This window comes from Nyctibius grandis, chromosome 27, assembly GCF_013368605.1.
Source record: "Nyctibius grandis isolate bNycGra1 chromosome 27, bNycGra1.pri, whole genome shotgun sequence".
In the NCBI taxonomy this organism is placed as follows: Eukaryota; Metazoa; Chordata; class Aves; order Nyctibiiformes; family Nyctibiidae; genus Nyctibius; species Nyctibius grandis.
Genome location: NC_090684.1, coordinates 3,313,760 through 3,330,730, shown reverse-complemented (window position 1 = coordinate 3,330,730; position 16,971 = coordinate 3,313,760). Strand labels below are relative to the sequence as shown.

Sequence of the window (16,971 nt, the reverse complement as noted above, 5' to 3'; positions counted from 1 at the left end):
CTGCAGCTGAACCTGGTCTCCAGTGCCACCCTCTCCAAGAGCACTTCGGACACGTTCCCCGACGGCTTACCTCATCCCCCCACCTCCGCCACGGCGCCCATCACCCCGCTGCGGCAGGGCCCCTCCGTCATCAGCTCTTCCACTTTACACAACGTGGGGCCCATCCGCAGGAGGAACTCGGAGAAGTTCTGCACCCCGATATCTTCAGGTGAGCTCCGGGATGGGACTCAGCACCCTCCATCATGCAGTCCCCAGGTCCCAAAGTGGGTCCCTTCACCCACTGCCCCCCCAATTTCTTGTCCCCCTTCCAGAACTTGCACAGAATCACGAGTTTTACAAGAACGCGGATGTCCGGCCGCCCTTCACGTACGCCTCGCTCATCCGGCAGGTGAGTGGCTCTGCACCCTGAGACCTGCCCGTGGGGCACCTTGGGCAAAGGCTTCACTTTCCCAGTCCCAGGGGAGCCCCTGGACCTGCTGAACCCCCATTTCTACCCCTCATGCCTCGCCACGGGCTGGGCATCGAACCCTGCCAGGGCATCACGAGTGATACTCTTGTCCCCTCTCTGGTTTCCCAGGCCATCCTGGAGACCCCCGACAGGCAGCTAACGTTGAACGAAATCTACAACTGGTTCACGCGGATGTTTGCCTACTTCCGGAGGAACACGGCCACCTGGAAGGTGAGAGCAGCCCCGCTCGGCGCCGTGGGGCTCACCCCATCCCACCCAGGCTCACCCCATCCCACCCGGGGCTCACCCCATCCCACCCGGGGCTCACCCCATCCCATCCAGGGCTCATCCCACCCAGTGCTCACCCCATCCCACCCAGTGCTCACCCCATCCCACCCAGGGCTCACCCATCCCATCCAGGGCTCACCCCATCCCACCCGGGGCTGCCTGCTGCAGGAGATGCTCCAGCTTACGTGGGCACCTGTGGTAAAGGACCAGTTCATTGCACAGCTCTGAGATGGTGCAGGAAATGATTTTGTGGATAAATCCCATATTTTTCCCCCGCCAAAATGCATCCCTGGTCTCTGGGGACACGTCGTCCGTGCAGTAGGATACAGCAAAGGGCCGCGCTGTAGAAACCTGGGGCTTTCTGCAGAGCTGGGGCTGGAGGGGAGCCAGGAGAAGGGCAGAGGAAAGAGTGAGACAGTCGAGATAGCAAATAAGGTTAATGATAACCCGGGGGCAGGCGGCACGGTGCCACAGCCGGGCTGTGAGACAAGGCGGCCGGGTCTCAGCGGTGGCGGGGATGCGGGTGCTGGTCCGTGGGGATGGAGGGGGAGCGGTGGTGGCTGGGGGGACCGTCGGCGAGCAGGAGTGGGTGCCTGTGCCCGTTGGTCCCCCCCACCCAGCACACGGTGCTGTACGGGGTCTTGGGCACCGAGGAGCCGTTTGTCACCAGCCTGGGCGTGAATTTTGGGGCAGCGTGGGGTGCCAGGGCTGCTCCCGCCTCGGTTAGTTCGAAATGGAGAACTGAGAAAACACATCTCAGAGGAGAGGGGAGGTTGTGAGAAGGGGCAGTTACTGCCCTGACCGGGGAAAATTTATTTATTGTTTCCTCCTGGGTGTATTTACTGAGATGCAGCTTCCTCCTGCTCAGGGCCGCGAGGAGTGAAGCGGCAGAGGGAAAGTAACACTTTAAAAATTAAAATTAGAATAAGCGAGGTGCAGGCTTGCGTTTTGAAAGGGTTAAGGAGGACTCGGTTACTCCGGAGCCCAGGGCCCCCGTGTGTCAGATCAGAGCTGCCTGCAGCAGGGATCGGCTTCTCCGCGGCAAACTTTGGGCGAATAACGGGCGTTTTTGGCTCCGAAGCGCGATGGGTGGCCCTTGGCTTTGGCACGGCCCGGTCAGAGGTGCCCGGGCGGTTGTTGGTGCCAGCCGTGGCCCCGCAGCAGCCTGGGGTGCCCCTCACGGCATGCGGGCAGCACTGCAAGCCATCGCTGTCACCGCTGCCATCACTGCCACCCCGGCCAGGCCCCTGGGGACACCCCGGCTTTGGGGAGAGCCTGGGAGGTGATGGGGAGCGGTGGGGCACAGGGCTGCTCCCAGGGCAGTGGCTCCCCGTCTGTCTAGGGCAGCCCTTTACCTGCTCCGTGCCTCAGTTTCCCCATCTGTGGAATGAGATAATCGCAGGTAAAAATGCCTTTTTCCTTCCCTTTTACCAGCTGAAAGGAATAAATGTTTTGGGGTTTTTTTCTTTGCGGGTCCCCCACACCCCGTGTTACCCAAGGGCAGGGTTGATGTCCCCAAGGGGCATCCCCCAGCCTTTCTGGTTCCCTTTTCGCTGCTCTTTATTTTTTCCTGTTCCACCACCAAAAGGGATGGCAGGGGATTAAAAAGAGCCGGCGGGGGGATGATTCCCTGCACAACCTCAGTGTCCAAGGCCACGCTTCTTTTGAAGGAGGGGGATACGCAGGAAAAAATAATAATTTCCGCTGTTCAGAAAACCACCGTTTCTGCTGCGGCTTCTCCGTCTTCTCCTGCCTTAGCTGCCCCCCCTGGGATGGGGCAGGGGTGCTGGGGGCTGAGGTGGGTACCCCATCCCTACAGTGGGGCAGGCATAAAGCAAACATCATTAGAAAAGGCAAAGATGAGAAGCAAACAGAGCAGCCAGGTCTGGCACTGACCAAATACTCCATCAAAATACAAAAGCCACAGTAGGATGGGGCAGGGACACCCCGTGCCAGGCGGGGAGGGTTCCCGTGTCGGGGGTCTCGCCTGGCACCCCCTCCTGGGGCCAGCACCCTGCGTGACACCGGGGACGGGGCATCCCAGGCTCTAGTGATGCTGAATCGCGTCCTGCCCCGTGCCAGGATTTATTTTATCTCTTCTTTTGCCTTTGCAAACATGAACCCGCCGGTGCCTGGGTGCAGCGGGGTCTTGTGGGGGGGAGACGTGGGCACTGCTGGGTCACGGCTGCGTCTCCGCGTGCAGGAAGGGTTTCGGCTTTGCCACGCTTCTTGCCTTTAATCAGGGCTTTGTTTGGACGAGGAGTCCCCGGCGTGCACAGGAAGGGGAGCGCGGGGCAGGATCCGGCCCCGGCGAGGGGAGGAAGTCCTGTGTTTGCTCAGCGGGGTTCAAGGGCAGCGGCAGGACCCAGCCCTGGCCAGGCTGCAGACCCCTGGGCACGGGGTATTGACAGGGCAGGGGCTGGGGGCTCATCCTGCTCCCTCGCTGACCGGGGAGCACAGCGCTGGCTGGGTCCCCCCTGGATTTCCAGCTCCTCAGGACATGGTGCCAAGGGCGGCTGGGTGCTTCTTGCTGGGTGATGCCAGCACGGGGTCTGAGGGATGCCTCGGCCCCGGGGGCAGGAGTTGGACTCGATGATCCTTATGGATCCCTTCCAACTCAGGACATTCTGTGTCCCAAATAGAGCGTGTCCCGTTGGGTGAGAGCAGCGATGGCACCGGGCTGGCACCCGGCGACCTGGCTGAGCATCGCCCGAGGAGCCGGGCTGGCTGCCGACCAGCGGGTTCCTGGTGCCACCCAGGGGCTCCTGATTCTCCCCAAAAAATCACATCGAACAGCCGTGACTATGCCCAAATCGGGCACGACGGCACAGCCAGGGACATGGGGGCAGCTGGCGGGCACAGGGCAGCAGCAGCGGCCGGAGGATGGGTGGATGGGTGGGTGGGTGGGTGGAGGACAAGGGAAGGAGCCCAGCTTGGGTTTTGTCCTTAAATTAAAAACCAAAAGCGAAGAGGGTGGGATTTGATGAGTTTCTGGGAACTCTTTGCACTTCCCAGCGCTGGGGGGGTTCAGTCCTTGTGTCTCCTTTCGCCTTGTTGTGTTGGCCGGCTCCTTTGTTTATACAGCCCCCGTTCGACCTTTTAAATTGCTGTTAATGTTTTAGCGTAACGAATTAGTCTCTCATCACGAATCAGGACTCGAAATAAAAAAAAAAAAAGTATAAAAAAAAAAAAAACCCTCCGAGGCCAACTTCCTGAAATTGGGGTCATTCTCATTTGCAAGGCAGAGAATCTGAGAACCTTAATGCAAGGAAATTTATTCAAAGGCAGAGCCCCGGCGTGATTAGGCCCTTTGTAATTATAGCTCGGAGAGATTCCACTCCAGCCTCCTGCCTCCCTCATGGATTAGCAAGTGAGTCGGAAAAATACACAGGATTTAATTAGAGGCAAATTAAAATTGGTAATGAAATAGGGGCAGTAGCAAATGGCAGGGAGTTGGAAGGGGAAAAGGGAGCTGGTATCTCTCGGGGCTGCGCTGTCTGCCTACGTGTGCGTCTCTTTATTGTACGTTTAAAAATGTAAAGATGGTCGATGCAAAGAAGAAAGGGAGGGAAAGGACCAAAAAAGGGAGGAGGGGGAAAGAAAAAGGAAGAAAAAGATGAGCCGGCTTTGCTGAGCGGAGGGGGCGGCTCTGCTCCTGCGTCCTTGCTGGTGTGGCTCGTCCCTTGTCCCACGCTGTCCCCATCGTCCTCGGCGTCTGGCCAAGGCCCGTGAAACGGGGTCGTGTCCCACGTGCAGCTCGGGGGCTCGGCTCCTCAACCCTCTTGGTGCTGATGGGGTGAGCGAGTGTTTGCAGCATCCCCAGGTGGCTTCGCAGAGCGTTGGGCTGGGACAGCCCGGAGCCGTGGGGACCCGCAGGGACTGGGCGAGGAGGAGGAGGGTGGGGAGGAAGAGGAGGGGTCCGGGTGGTGGGGCGAGGGCCGTGGTGCTGAGCTCTCCCGCTCGCTCTGCCCGCAGAACGCTGTCCGCCACAACCTGAGCCTGCACAAGTGCTTCGTGCGCGTGGAGAACGTCAAGGGAGCCGTCTGGACCGTGGACGAGCACGAGTACCAAAAGCGAAGGCCACCAAAGATGACAGGGTGGGTCCCCCTCTCCCAGGAGCCGCTCCCGTGCCCACCTCCACTGCCGAACCCCCCGTCCCTGGGCCGGGAGCGCTCAGCCGGGCATCATTTGCTTTCTCTCTTTCTGCAGGAGTCCAACTTTAGTCAAAAACATGATTTCAGGACTCGGTTATGGAGCACTTAACGCCAGTTACCAGGTAAGGACACAGTCCCATCCCTGGCGCTAAACCTCTGCCGCCCCGCGCTCCTGTTCCCCGTTGGGGTCTCGCCTCCTCCGTGCCTCGAGCCGCTGCTGCTCTCTGTCGCAGGCTGCGCTGGCGGAGAGCAGCTTCCCGCTGCTGAACAGCCCCACCATGATCAACACGAGCTCGGCCAGCGGCATGCTGCACGTGGGCCACGACGACGTGAGCAGCACCGTGGAGCAGGTCAACAGCAACGGCAGCAACAGCCCGCGCCTGTCCCCGCAGCAGTACAGGTCAGCTGGGCCGGGGATGAGGGACGGTGCTGGTGGGTGTTATGGGCTGCAGGAGGGTCTGGAGCTGAGGGACGGTGGCACACGGGGCACCGGGAGCTGTTCGTTGCCTCCTGAAGGGCAGCATGGGGATGGAGGGGGTTTGGAGCGAGATCTTCGGGGGGTTGTGGCCAGTGGGACTGGCTGCCCGAGGCTGAAGGCTTCCCTCCCCGCAGCCATCCCGTGCACGTGAAGGAGGAACCAGCCGAGGCGGAGGACGACAGCAGGCCCATCTCGCTGATGGCCACCACCAACCAGAATGTGACGATTCCCGACGACAGGGACCTGGAGGAGGAGCTGCCAGTGGAAGACTTGTCCTAAGGACCCCTTCCTCCTCCCCACCGAGGGGCAAACCCTTCCCACCCTCCCGGACGGAGACCGAGTGATGGCTCCCACCTCCCCAAGGTGACCTTCGGCGTTAACCTGTTTTTTAAAGGCACTTCCACAAAGCAAAAGGGGTTTCCTTGGTGCAACAACCTGTAGCTGACGGCGCGTCCCTCACGCTCCCCACTGCCCCGCGCCACGGCCCCGGTGACTGACCGACCCCTGCCACGGGGGACGTCCCGTGACACGAGAAGCAAAAACCCAAGAGCTGGACTTTTTCTCCCCTCTTCCCTTGGTTAAGTGACTGGTGAACGAGGATGGTAGGTTGTTTCTGTCCGAGATGGTCCTTCCTTCCTTCCCCGTGCACGGTGGGCACAGGGAAGGCACCTCCATACCCTCTTCCCCCGCGGTGCTCGAGCCTCTGCCAGCGACCGCCCCGGCGAGGGAAGGCGATGGCAGGAACCCGCTGTCGTCTCTCCGTCCCCCAGTGGGTTTTGCACTAGGAGGGACCGTGGACCCTACCCACGTGCTGCCTCCACCCAGCTTTGGGGGGAAGAAACGGCAGAAGCAGGGGCGAGTCCTCAGCCGTGGATGTCGTCGGGCTTCCACCGTTGTCTCGCGGCTGGGGAAGGACGAGGACCAGCGCAGCGGTGGGACTGTGTCCCCTTCACCGTGTCACCTCCGGCAGGTTGCTAAACTGCCCGGTGAGCAGAGCAGCCGCCCCTGGTTGTCCGCCCTCCCTGAGCCCCCCAGTCCCTGCTGGTGGGGGGGGCTGGTGACACCCAGCAATGGTGACCGTCCCCAGCCCACCGCCAGCACCGGGCAGCGAGGACACGGCTCCCCGCTTCCTTCTCGACGTCGGCTGCAGCGGGTGACGCCTCTCCCAGCCCATGCAGGGGTGGCCGGTGGCCTGACTTCGACTTCAGGGAACGGCTCCTGGTCCCCTGCGTGCCCCGTTCCTCCTCCAAAGCCGGGGCAGGGTCTCCGAGGATGGGCAATGGCGCGGGGAGGCAGCATCCACCACGGCTGAGCCCCCTCCTGCGGGGCACGGGCAGAGCCCGGCGCTGAGCCACTGGTAGCAAAGCCAACCCCAGTGAAACCCCGTAGCAGCAGGCTCGGCTCGCCGGCCACGGCCAGGTTCGGCTGCCACGGGGACTCCTGCTTTCGTCTTTTCTTTTCATTATCCTTTTGTGTGCATGTGCGTCCAGATGGGAAGATACCAAAAGATTTTTTAGACACAGAAGGGCCGTAGTTCAGGTGAACAGATGGTATTGATGCCAAAAAAAAAAAGAAATATTAATAATAACGAGAGCAACACAACCAAACACCCCTCTTCTCCCTGCTCTTTCTTTCTGTGGGGGTGATGTGGGTGCCCAGCACTGGGCTCTTCCTGGCAGGCAGCCGCAGCCTCCCCGGTGCCCTGTGCCAGCCTTGGGGACCAGCACCTTCCCTGGCATGGCTAGGCTGGCACTGGCTGTCCTGGCATGCAGCGGGGGCTTGGGGGACTTGCTGTGATGGACATGGAGCTGTTGTCATTTTTGAGCCCAGCTCCAGGGCTCTCCCAAAGCGCCCCTGGGTGCTGCTCTGTCCCTCCCTGTCCCCGGTACCCCAGGATGAGATGCTGGCAGTGGGGGCTGCCCCAGCACGTGGCCCCCAGCGTTTCTGGGGAGCTGGAGCTGCATTTTGGGTTGAAAATGCAACACACAGCGGTGGGTCGGTGGGGGGGTGTTTGTTTGTCCCCATTCATCACCTCTGTGGTGTCCCCATGTCCCTGTGTCGAGGCCATACCTCAGCGCATCCCTTTGCCCGGTGCATCCTTGGTACCCAGGTGCCTGCAGAGACAGAGGGGTCCCTGGCTCCCCCCTGCAGCCACCGGTGAGGCTGAGCGAAGCCCCCTCCCCACCTCATTCCCCTGTGCCACCCTGGCACCGTCTGGGGGCTGCCGAGACCCTCGGGGAGCAGCAGCCACCCATTAACGGGGGTCACCAGCATCCCCCCGGCTCATGCTGCAGAGGAGCCCTTTCCCCTCCCTAAAAACCCAGAAAATCCTGCAAAACCTGCCGTCCCCAGCGCCACGCGTGGGCAGCCGGGGCCGGGCCATGCCGAGCCGTGCCGGGCCGTTCCGGGCCACCCTCGCTAGGGGTCTCCACCGGACCCGTGTTTCTCCCGGCGCCGCAGCCGCGCTCGCTCCGAGGTACCGGGGCGGGGAAGGGGGGGTTTGCGGGGCACCGGCTCCCCCCGGGCTCTGCCGGACACCGCGGACCCTGCCCGGGCTGGGGGGCACGGACCGAACCCATCTCTTGTCCCCCCGGACCTCCAGAGCAGCCGCGAGGTTGGAGGCACCGCGCATTTCCCCACCTGCTTGCTTTGATTTTTTTTTTCCCCCCTTTTTTTCCCGTTTCTTTCTTTTTTCTTTTTTGTTTTTTTTTTTTTTTATTTTTATTTTTTCTTTTTATTTTTTCTTTCTTCCTCTTTTTTATTTTTTATTTTTTTCGGTTTTTTCCCTTTTTCTTTTTTTTTTTCCCAGTCTTTTCATTTTTAAGTTATTGTTTTAAACAAGTTTACAGCTGCCGCGGGTGGGTGTTGCTGGAGGGAGGCCGGCCTCATGCATTGCTGCTTTACTTGTACAAAGGAGCGGGGAGTGATGGACGGGGTAGATGTTGGGGTGCAGCCACCAGCCCCCCATCCCCAGCTGCTCGGCCACGGTTCCCCCTCGGTGGGGGATCACCTGCCTCCATCCAGGCTTGTGGGGTTTTTGGTTCCCTCCAGGACCCGCTGCGGCTCCTGCTCGGGGTGTGATTTATTTTGCTTTAAAGCTTTTCCAGAGGTACAGACATCCCCGAAATGCCACCCGGAGCCAGGGCGAGCCCCGTGCCTCCACATCCCCACAGCTCCAGCCAAAATCCCCGTACACCAGCACCCTGTCACCCCCCAGACCCCGCGAGGACAACCTGGCGCCTTCCCCTCCATATATTCCTATAGGTCGTTAGCCGCCATCCTGGCTCCAAAGAGCACTATATATATATATTATATATATAAAAATAAATATATAAATATAAAGGAGTTTTTTTCTTTAAACACGTGCACAGGTTTGGTTCCAGGTGATGCCTCTTTCCCGGTCGTTGCTGAAACAGGAATCCCGGTGGGTGATTTCACAGGAAACGTGCCCGGTTTGATATTCAGGGGTAAATTTAATTCATTCTCTTACCCCCCACCCAGCCCAGCCGCCTCTGCAGGGTCCCATCTGAACCAAGGTACCGTGTCCCCTCCCAGCCTCACCCACCCCCCTCACCCCTCTGGTTTATTTTTTTGCTGGTTTGAATTTTACAAAATTCTGCGCGTCTTACCTCAAACACTGGGAGGGGGGAGAAGGAAGGATAAAGGACCAAATGCAATATGTGGCAGAATTGTATGTCTGTATATATTGAGATATATATATACTGGGTTTAAACCTACCAACACGAATTGTTCTTTTTGGGTTTTTTTCTGCATTTTTCTTTTGTTTTATGTCCTGTTTCTTTCCCCCTCTGGGCAGTTCTGCGAGGGGAAGGTACGAGCACCTCTCTGTAAGTAAAGGCATTTTTCTGGTATCTCCCACTGAAGGAATTACTCGGTTTTCCATGTTTTTTCCTTTTTTTTTAAAAATTTTTTTTTCCCCCTCAATAGCTAGAATGGATAGAGTCAGGGGTAAGGGTCAGAAACCAGTGCTCGAAGGGAAGGGGTGCTGGTAGCACTGGGGGGCTGCTGGGGAGGCCAGCGGAGACGAAGGGAAAGCAGCAGCCGAACCTGCGTTAAAACCAAAGGGTTTCTTTGCTTTGTTTACACGCCCGGCCAGCCCTCACCTCCGAGAGCATCGCCCTGGGTCTAGGCTTTTGTCCTGGAAGCATTGGGGACAGGCCAGAGCCGGGGGCTCGGGGACCCTCTGCTCCCCAGAGCTGCCCGCGATGGCCCCAGGGGAGCCCGGTGGGTGCCCGGGCTGGGGACATCCCTGTCCCCTGCCACAACTTTTTCCTTTTTTCCCCCTTTTTTTCCCATCCTCTTTGGCGCTGGGTGGGAAGGTGATGCTGGGGCGGTGGGACAAGGTCCAAGGGGGCCGGAGGGTGGAGGGGAGGGAGGATGTGTATAAAGTGACCCTTCCTCTCCCGCCGCTGCCTTCGCTGCCGCGTCCCTCGTGCTGTATAAAGGAAATAGCATCGCTGTGTATTTGTACTCTGAACTTCCGTGTGTCTGCGTTGGCAGACGGTAAACCCTTGTACAGTAGGTCTAGCTGCATGTAATCTGTATGGACAATGGCATTATAAAATGCAATAAAATAAATTACCTATCATGCCGCTGTGCTGGCTGCTTTGTTATCATTATTGATTTAAGGAAAAAAAAATCTGCATTTTTAATCCTCGTAGCAGCGAGGGAGTGATGGTCAGCCCGGGCGTCAGAGGGGAGAGAGGTGGCTTGCTCTGGGCTGTTGGTGTTGGGGTGGCTGGGGGCTACAGCACCCTGGTAATTTAGGTCTGTCCTTCTACCCCTCCCCAGCTCGCTCTTCCCAGCATCAGCCGGGGGACTGGCTGAAATGCCTGGTTTGGTTCTGTGGAAGCTGCCAAACCCAGGGGCTTTTGTTGCCAGCACCAGCCAACACCGTAGAGCTGCGTTGGCTGATGGGGAGCTGGGAGATGCTCGTTTTTTCTGCCATTTCAATCCCCTCCAAGCCCCAGCAGGACAGAGCCCTGCCAGCCCTCCACAGCACCTGGCTTGGGCTGGTGGGTGGGGTGGGATGGGGTGGGATGGGATGGCACGGCATGGCATGGGGTAGGATGGGATGGGATGGGGTGGGGTGAGGTGGGGTGGCAGTGGCCCGTGGAAAGGCACAACGGCAGCTCAGACAGGAGTGTCCTTCCTCTTCCTCACCTCACACACCAAACAGCCCCAAAGGCTGGGGCGAAGGTGAGTTGCTGGCTGTTTGCTGGAGTTACCTCACAGTGGGAGATCTGCCTGTATGGTAGAAAAACAACAATAATTAAGAAGTTAAGAGCAAGTAAGAGCTTTTGCCACTGCCCTTAGGGAATTTTTCTCCTCTCTCTTTTTCTTTTTTTTTATTTTTTAAGCCCAGCTCTGCAGTAAAGCCCCCTCCACCACATGTTTAACACATCCAAGTCCTTGTTCTTCAAAGGCTCCTTAATCCAGCAGCACCAGCAGCACCCACCAGCCTGGACGCAGCCGCCTGCGCTCCCCCATCCCACGGGGCAGCCAGATGGCACCTGGCCCCACCGAGCCCACAGCAGCAGCTCTGGTCTCCCTGGGACGATGGCGAGCGAGGAGGCGGCTTCCCAGCGGCTCAGCACCCGCAGCCGGAGGACGGGAGGTTTATTCAGAAGCGCTCGGTGCTCGTGGAGGCTCCAAAAGCAGCACCAGGTTTGCAGCCCCGATAACTGCCCCTTAAAAAACAAAAAAAAGTGAGGTTTTGGCACTGCCCTCGGGGAATCGACTTCCCAGGGCATCGGGGCTTCACCATCAGGAACTTTTGGCCATTGCGTTATATTTTTTTCCTCAATATCCTCGCTGCGAGTCCCGGCCAGAGCTGCAGCAGCGCAGGGGACAGGGCTGGTGACGGGGCAGGGCAGGGAGCAGCCCCCGGCCGCCCCGCAGCCCCCCGGTTCGCAGCCCAGCGCCATGGCTGGCTCCCAGCTGCGTCTAGACCCTGCCAATATTAATAGACTGTTAGATCCCCTTTCCCTCTACTGCTCCATCTCCGCCAAACTTGCTTAATCTTTTTTCCAGTGGCCCTTTTCCAGGGCTCTCTGAACTGTGGCCAGCTCGCTGGTGGCTTCCCGGGCCCCCGCCAGCCCCTCGCTGCCCACCCGCCCCTGAGCAGCACCCATGGGTGCACGAGCCATGCAAGGACCCGGTGCTGTCCCCGTCCTCCGCCGTCCCCAGCTCCCACGGGGAGGGCGCGGGGGGTCACGGCTGGGCGCAGGCTGTCGATCACTCGGGGGAGCATGTGGCTTTGATTGATTTAACACTTGGAGAAAGAGCTTTTAACTTTTAAACTAGAAACTCTTTTTTTTCCTATGGACGTGAAAGCTTTCTTGGCTTGATCGCTCAACCAGTACGTGGATGGGGGGAGAGACTGGGACCAGCCACCCCCTCCCCTCAGCTCCTGGGTACGGAGCAACTCCACGCACCCAGAAAACGGTGGCAGGAGGCACCCACCCCTCTCCTCCTCGTCCCTCCTGGGTGCTCTGGAGCCCACACCCAGGAGGATACCACCCTCCTCCTCACTTAGCTCGATGCTTTGCCCCAAATCCGTGGGATTTTCGCACACTCTTGAAGCACAACGTGGGGTCTGGTGCTGGGAGGGGGCCAGTCGCTGCCTCGGATACACACAGGCTTCGCAATGGTTAAAAAGGACAAAAAAAAGGACAAAAAAAGGACAAAAAAAGGACAAAAAAAGGACAAAAAAAAGGAGGGAGTGCTTTGGTTGTTTGGTTGGTTTTTTTTTTAAAAGAGCATTAAGGAATTGCAACAACCAGGGCCAGGAAGGGATGTGGCCAAAGTGTTCTTGCTCCCAGATCTGTTCCCCTCCCAGAGCTGCTGATGTCTCAGGGGTCACTGGTCCATATGGCCGTACCCCCCGCCCAAGACCAGGGCTGAGAAGGGCCCCGGAGTGGTGGGTGCAGGCGGGGGCCACCCACCTGCCCACTGCCCCGCGGTGGGTTTGCTCCCTGCTTCACCCTCCCTACCCACTTTGTGGGGCTGGAGGCTGCTGCAGGAGGGGCAGCGCCTGGAGGTCCCGGCCCACCCTCTGCCCAGGGGCTGCTGGATGGGTAGAGACGAGTTCCTGTAAGAACAGCCCTTGAATATACTTTGCCCACGTGCAGCTGATTTGTTGTTCTCTTGCCACTCGTGTCTGGAGCAAGGCACAAGCTGGGATGTGCTGCGAGGCCCCTGCACCGAGGGGCTCAAAAAGCGGTGGGGAAAAATAGTTGTGGCTTTAGTAGCCAGGAGGGAAAAGACCAGGAATGGGGGGGCGTGGGTGCTGGCTGGGTGTGAGCACCCACTTTTGCCACCCCAGCCTCTCCGAAAGCCTCTGTACAGAAACCAGGAACCAACCCCAGCCCCGCGGGTCCCCCCGCTGCAGGACGGGGAGGGAGGACAAAGGGGACCTTGTTGGCGAGCGTGAGCGCGCTGCAACACTGCCCGCAGCAGGATCCAACCTCCCCATCCCTGGGTGCACCCGTATCCTCCTCAGCAATGCACATCTCCGTGCCTCAGTTTCCCTCCCCACAAAAGCCCGGGGTGATGCTCAGTCCCCTAGACATGGCCCTCTCCCCCCGCAGCTCTGGGGGGACCCAAGCCGAGGTCCCCAGCGGGACCAGCCACAGTGGGTGACAGCGGTGGGGCTGCTCTGACGTGCACGATGCTCTCGCTGCTGCTCACGTGCCTCTGTACCTCCCCCAGCTTGCACACACCCCCCCCGGGGACAGAGGGGTGGGGGGAAGTCTTTCATTTTTCCATCTTCAAAAGATGAATGTTCATCGGGGCCCCCTATTTTTTTTTAAAAAAAATGTCCATTTCCTTCTTTTTTTTTTTTATTATTTACAGAAATAGCTCGTGACTCATCAAAATCTTTTAGCAGAAAAATCTAAAACAGTGGGGTCATTCACTGCGAACCCAGCGCCTCTCCCCGCTCCGCACAGAAGGGTTTGAGAAGGTTATTTGGTTTAGAGATTTTGTGTGCGCCCAGCGACTGGTAATTACACCAGACAGATCAGGGGGTTATGGCTTGGACCCTAAGCAAACACGGCTCCGTCTGCACAGCCGGGCTCTGTGCTGAGGCACAGCCCAAATCTACGGTCCCATTCATGGCAGGTTCACCGCATGCTGCGCCTTGGGGTGGGTTTTTTGGGGTTTTTTTTTTTTTGGATTGCATTTTCTCTTATTTATTTATTTTTCTTTCGAAACTGCAAAGGGTTCGCGGAGGGAGAGATGCCGGGAATGTTGCAAAACTCCCTTTGAACTGCAAAGTCAAGGCTTAGTGCTAAATCCTTCCCGCAGTCGGGAAGGTCAGGGAGGTTTTTTTAGCTGGTTTAAATCTCTCTCTTTAAATCCCCCCCCCTTCCACGCCGCCCCCAGCCTGGGCGATGGGGAGCTATGGGGTGCAGGGGGGAGCAGCAGACCCGAGGGCGATGGGGTGCAGACCCCCGCGAGGAGCCCGCGACGCAGCCGGGAGCTGGGAGGACTCGGGTGGATTTACTTTGGCGGCGGAGGAGCCGGGAGCGGTGGCTGGTGCCAGGGTTTGTGAATGTGGGTCAGAGCAGTCACACACCTACAGAAATGCCCTTGTTTTCCAAAATACAGCCGGCTCCCACAGCGCTCCTCGGGGTGCAGCAGTCCCGGGTGTAGCGCGGGATTAATCGGGGTGTAATCACTGCAGGATTAACTTGGACACTGCAGGGTGCCCCCAGCCCGCCCCAGCACCCTGCTAAAACTGCTGAAGGGGAGTTTTCCTCAGCGGGGACAATGCTTTGGGGAAAAGGAACTTTTGCAATGCACTGTGCTAAGGAGAGGTTGGGGAAGGCTGGGCACCGGCTGCCCTCGGTTTGCGCTTGCCAAATTTCGCCTCCTGCTTCTGAATGAACATGGGGTGCAGCAGGAGAGAAACCCCAGTGGGAGGAGGCAGCAGGGGGACGGCAGATGAGGGCTAAATTCAGGGTTACTGCAGCAGAAAGCAGGCTCGTCATCAGCCACCATCGTCCTGCGCCCAGATGGGATGTATCCTGCCCAGGCTCGCTGGGAGGGGGCAGAGCCCCAGGGCACTGGGAGCAGGTACGGGGACAGCACTTTACCTTACAGCAAAGGGACATGGGTGGGGAAAGAAAGGAGTTTTGCAAGGTTGGATCCTGCCTTTGGCTTTGGTGCGATCCCTTTCATTTGGAGGGGGAGCGGTGCTGCGCCTCTGGGGCTGGGGGTGTCCCCGCTCGGGGCGCGGGATGCTCAGCAGGTGACACCATGGCCCCGGTGTTGCTGTGGGTAAAGCCCTGCTGCCCTCCTGCCCCAAAACCCCACAAAGCTCTTCCCTGCATGGCACAGCTCCTGCTGTGCCCGGGATCTGCCAGCCCAGCTCCTGCTGTGCCCGGGGTCTGCCAGCCTGGCAGGGAGCCCCTTTCGCCCTCCAAAGCCAGGGCTGTGCAGGGGGAACATCCTGGGCCACAAAAGTCGTGACTCAGCTTCCCAAGTACTCTTTAATTTTTTTTTTGTGGGTTATCAGGCCAAACTGTCGGCACAGAGGAGAAGTGCTGCTAATCCCCTGTCTGTGCAGAGCATGTGGCACCCGAGTTCCCAGCTCCATCCTCCCCGAGTCAGAGCATCGCCCGCCCGGGCAGCCACCCTCCACCTGCCCCAGGTTCACATCAATCCCAGGGCTGCTGGGTCCTTCTTGTCCGGTGGGGCCACGTCCCTCAGGGCTGCCCGGGAGGAGCGAGGGTGCGTCTGTGGGCTCACGGGTGTCGGAGCAGGTAAACAGGGAGGAATGTGCGGCGGCAGCGCGTGGGGCTGGCGTGGTCCCGGCGTGACTCACAGACGCTGCCTCAGAGGCCGGCGATGCCGGCACACCCCGCAGCCCCGCTCGCCATCCCCGGCACGGCCGGCTCCGCGCTTGGACGCTGCTGTAATGAACCCTTGTGGAAAGCTGGCCGGGTCCTGCTGGGGCTGCGGCCAGCGGAGCGGTGGCAGGTGAAGGAAATGATCCAGCCACTGGCTCCTGGCTCCCGGGGACGGGGCGTCGCGGTGTCAATCGATGCTTCACCCTCGGTAACAACGATGCACAGAGAAAGGCTCCCTGCAGCACGAGCTCTGCGGCTGGGAGATGCACCCCATGCTGCGCCCCACGCACCCACCGCTGCCCAGGCAGGGAGCACTCGGGGCTCTGTCCGTGTCAGGGTCCCTGATTTCCATGTTGTGCAGCGCAGGGTGGGCAGGATGGTGCTGGCGGCTCTCAGGAGGACACAGCTCCGGCAGCAGGATTTTAGGGCCGCTGTAGGGTGCGGGCAGGAATGCTCCTCCTGGAAGGACTGCTTAAAAGGCACAAACCGTAATGACAATTTGGCTTTGAAACAGACCAGTTCTTGAGGTCTTACACAACCATCTCTGTCTCCCTCGCTTCAGGCCGGAGCTTTCAAAGGATCCCAAATACGTGTGGTCCCTCCAGTCCCACTCTGTGCCCCAGGCTGTCTCGTTTCCCCCTCCCAACCCATTTCCTTTACATGTGGCCATGGCGGGTGATGTCTCAGCACCTTCCCCCTACCCCTCGCCACACTAAAAGCTGCACACGCAGCGTGGGAGCCAGCCCCGGTGGCAGCAGGGTTATGGCATCGCCAGGCAGGGAAGAAGCGGGACGTGGGGAGGCACGTGGGGCCGTGCTGTGGGTTCAGCCCTGCTCTGGGAACCAGAGCCGTTAGCTCTGGATTGCAAAATCCAGCTGTCGCCCAGACCCCCAGCGTGTCCAGGATGCAGGGACCAAGGGAAGTGCTGGCTCGCGGTGACCCCCCCCGGCCCCACACTGCAGGGAGGGCAGGGAGGGCAGCCTCCCGTTCAGCTCCCGGCTCATGCTGGCGGCAGCGTGGCTCCAGCCCAGCTCCGGAGCGATCGCCGCCTGTTTTTGTACGGCTTCACAATGCTGGGCTTTCTAAACGCAGGAAAACACAGCGGTGTTATAAAAAAACAGCTTTGAAAATGTCCCACCGGGTCCTGCATGAAGCTCTGCACGAGGACGAATCCCCGTGGGGACCCTCCAGGGACACAGCGCCGGAGCAAACGCGGCGAACCCTGGGCTGGCCCACTTGGGAAGTGCTGATACCGCTGGAAACCTGGGTTTCATCCTGCTGCTCTTGGGGCTGATGACAGCAGTGACGCTGCCACCTCCAATCCCAGCACCTCCAGGCATCACCCCAAGAAGCCAAACCTCATTTACCAGTTTGGGGAAACTGAGGCAGGGAGGGGTGGGCGAGGCAGAGGCTTTCCCGAGGTTGTGCCAGCAGAGTCAGGAACAAAAGCACCTTCTTTGCTTCCCCACCCGGGTGCAGAGCAGACAGGCTGGAGCACCCACCCGAGGGTCCTGAGCACGGCTGGCTGGTGGGAGTTTCCCAGACCCCACTAATCCCACTACTCCCCCCTCCCCTCCCCAGGTTTTCAGCGTAGGGGGGGGGGAACCCAACACTGAGCCGAAAGCGCCGCAAAGCTGAGAAATCCCAATTTCGAGGCTGGCCCTGGGAGCTGAGCAACATCTGCCTGCCCCGCGCCTCTCCCCTCCCCGGCTCTGCTCCATCCCC

The 16,971-nt window shown here is 59.4% G+C and overlaps 1 protein-coding gene across 9 annotated transcripts in view; it reads left to right on the top strand.

Moving 5' to 3' along the window:
- FOXP4 (forkhead box P4) overlaps nucleotides 1-5,965 on the top strand; it is a 36,909-nt gene extending 30,944 nt beyond the window's left edge. For 4 of the 9 annotated variants that reach the window (XM_068419084.1, XM_068419086.1, XM_068419083.1 and 1 more), the window contains 7 exons: nucleotides 7-208; nucleotides 312-388; nucleotides 578-679; nucleotides 4,712-4,833; nucleotides 4,946-5,012; nucleotides 5,124-5,290; nucleotides 5,503-5,965. In XM_068419084.1, the coding sequence (XP_068275185.1) occupies nucleotides 7-208; nucleotides 312-388; nucleotides 578-679; nucleotides 4,712-4,833; nucleotides 4,946-5,012; nucleotides 5,124-5,290; nucleotides 5,503-5,647 (882 nt within the window). In that variant the 3' untranslated portion in view covers nucleotides 5,648-5,965. The remainder of the gene's footprint in view (nucleotides 1-6; nucleotides 209-311; nucleotides 389-577; nucleotides 680-4,711; nucleotides 4,834-4,945; nucleotides 5,013-5,123; nucleotides 5,291-5,502) is intronic. The other 5 variants (XM_068419089.1, XM_068419087.1, XM_068419085.1 and 2 more) reach the window with 2 other exon arrangements.
- Nucleotides 5,966-16,971: the final 11,006 nt, after the last annotated feature.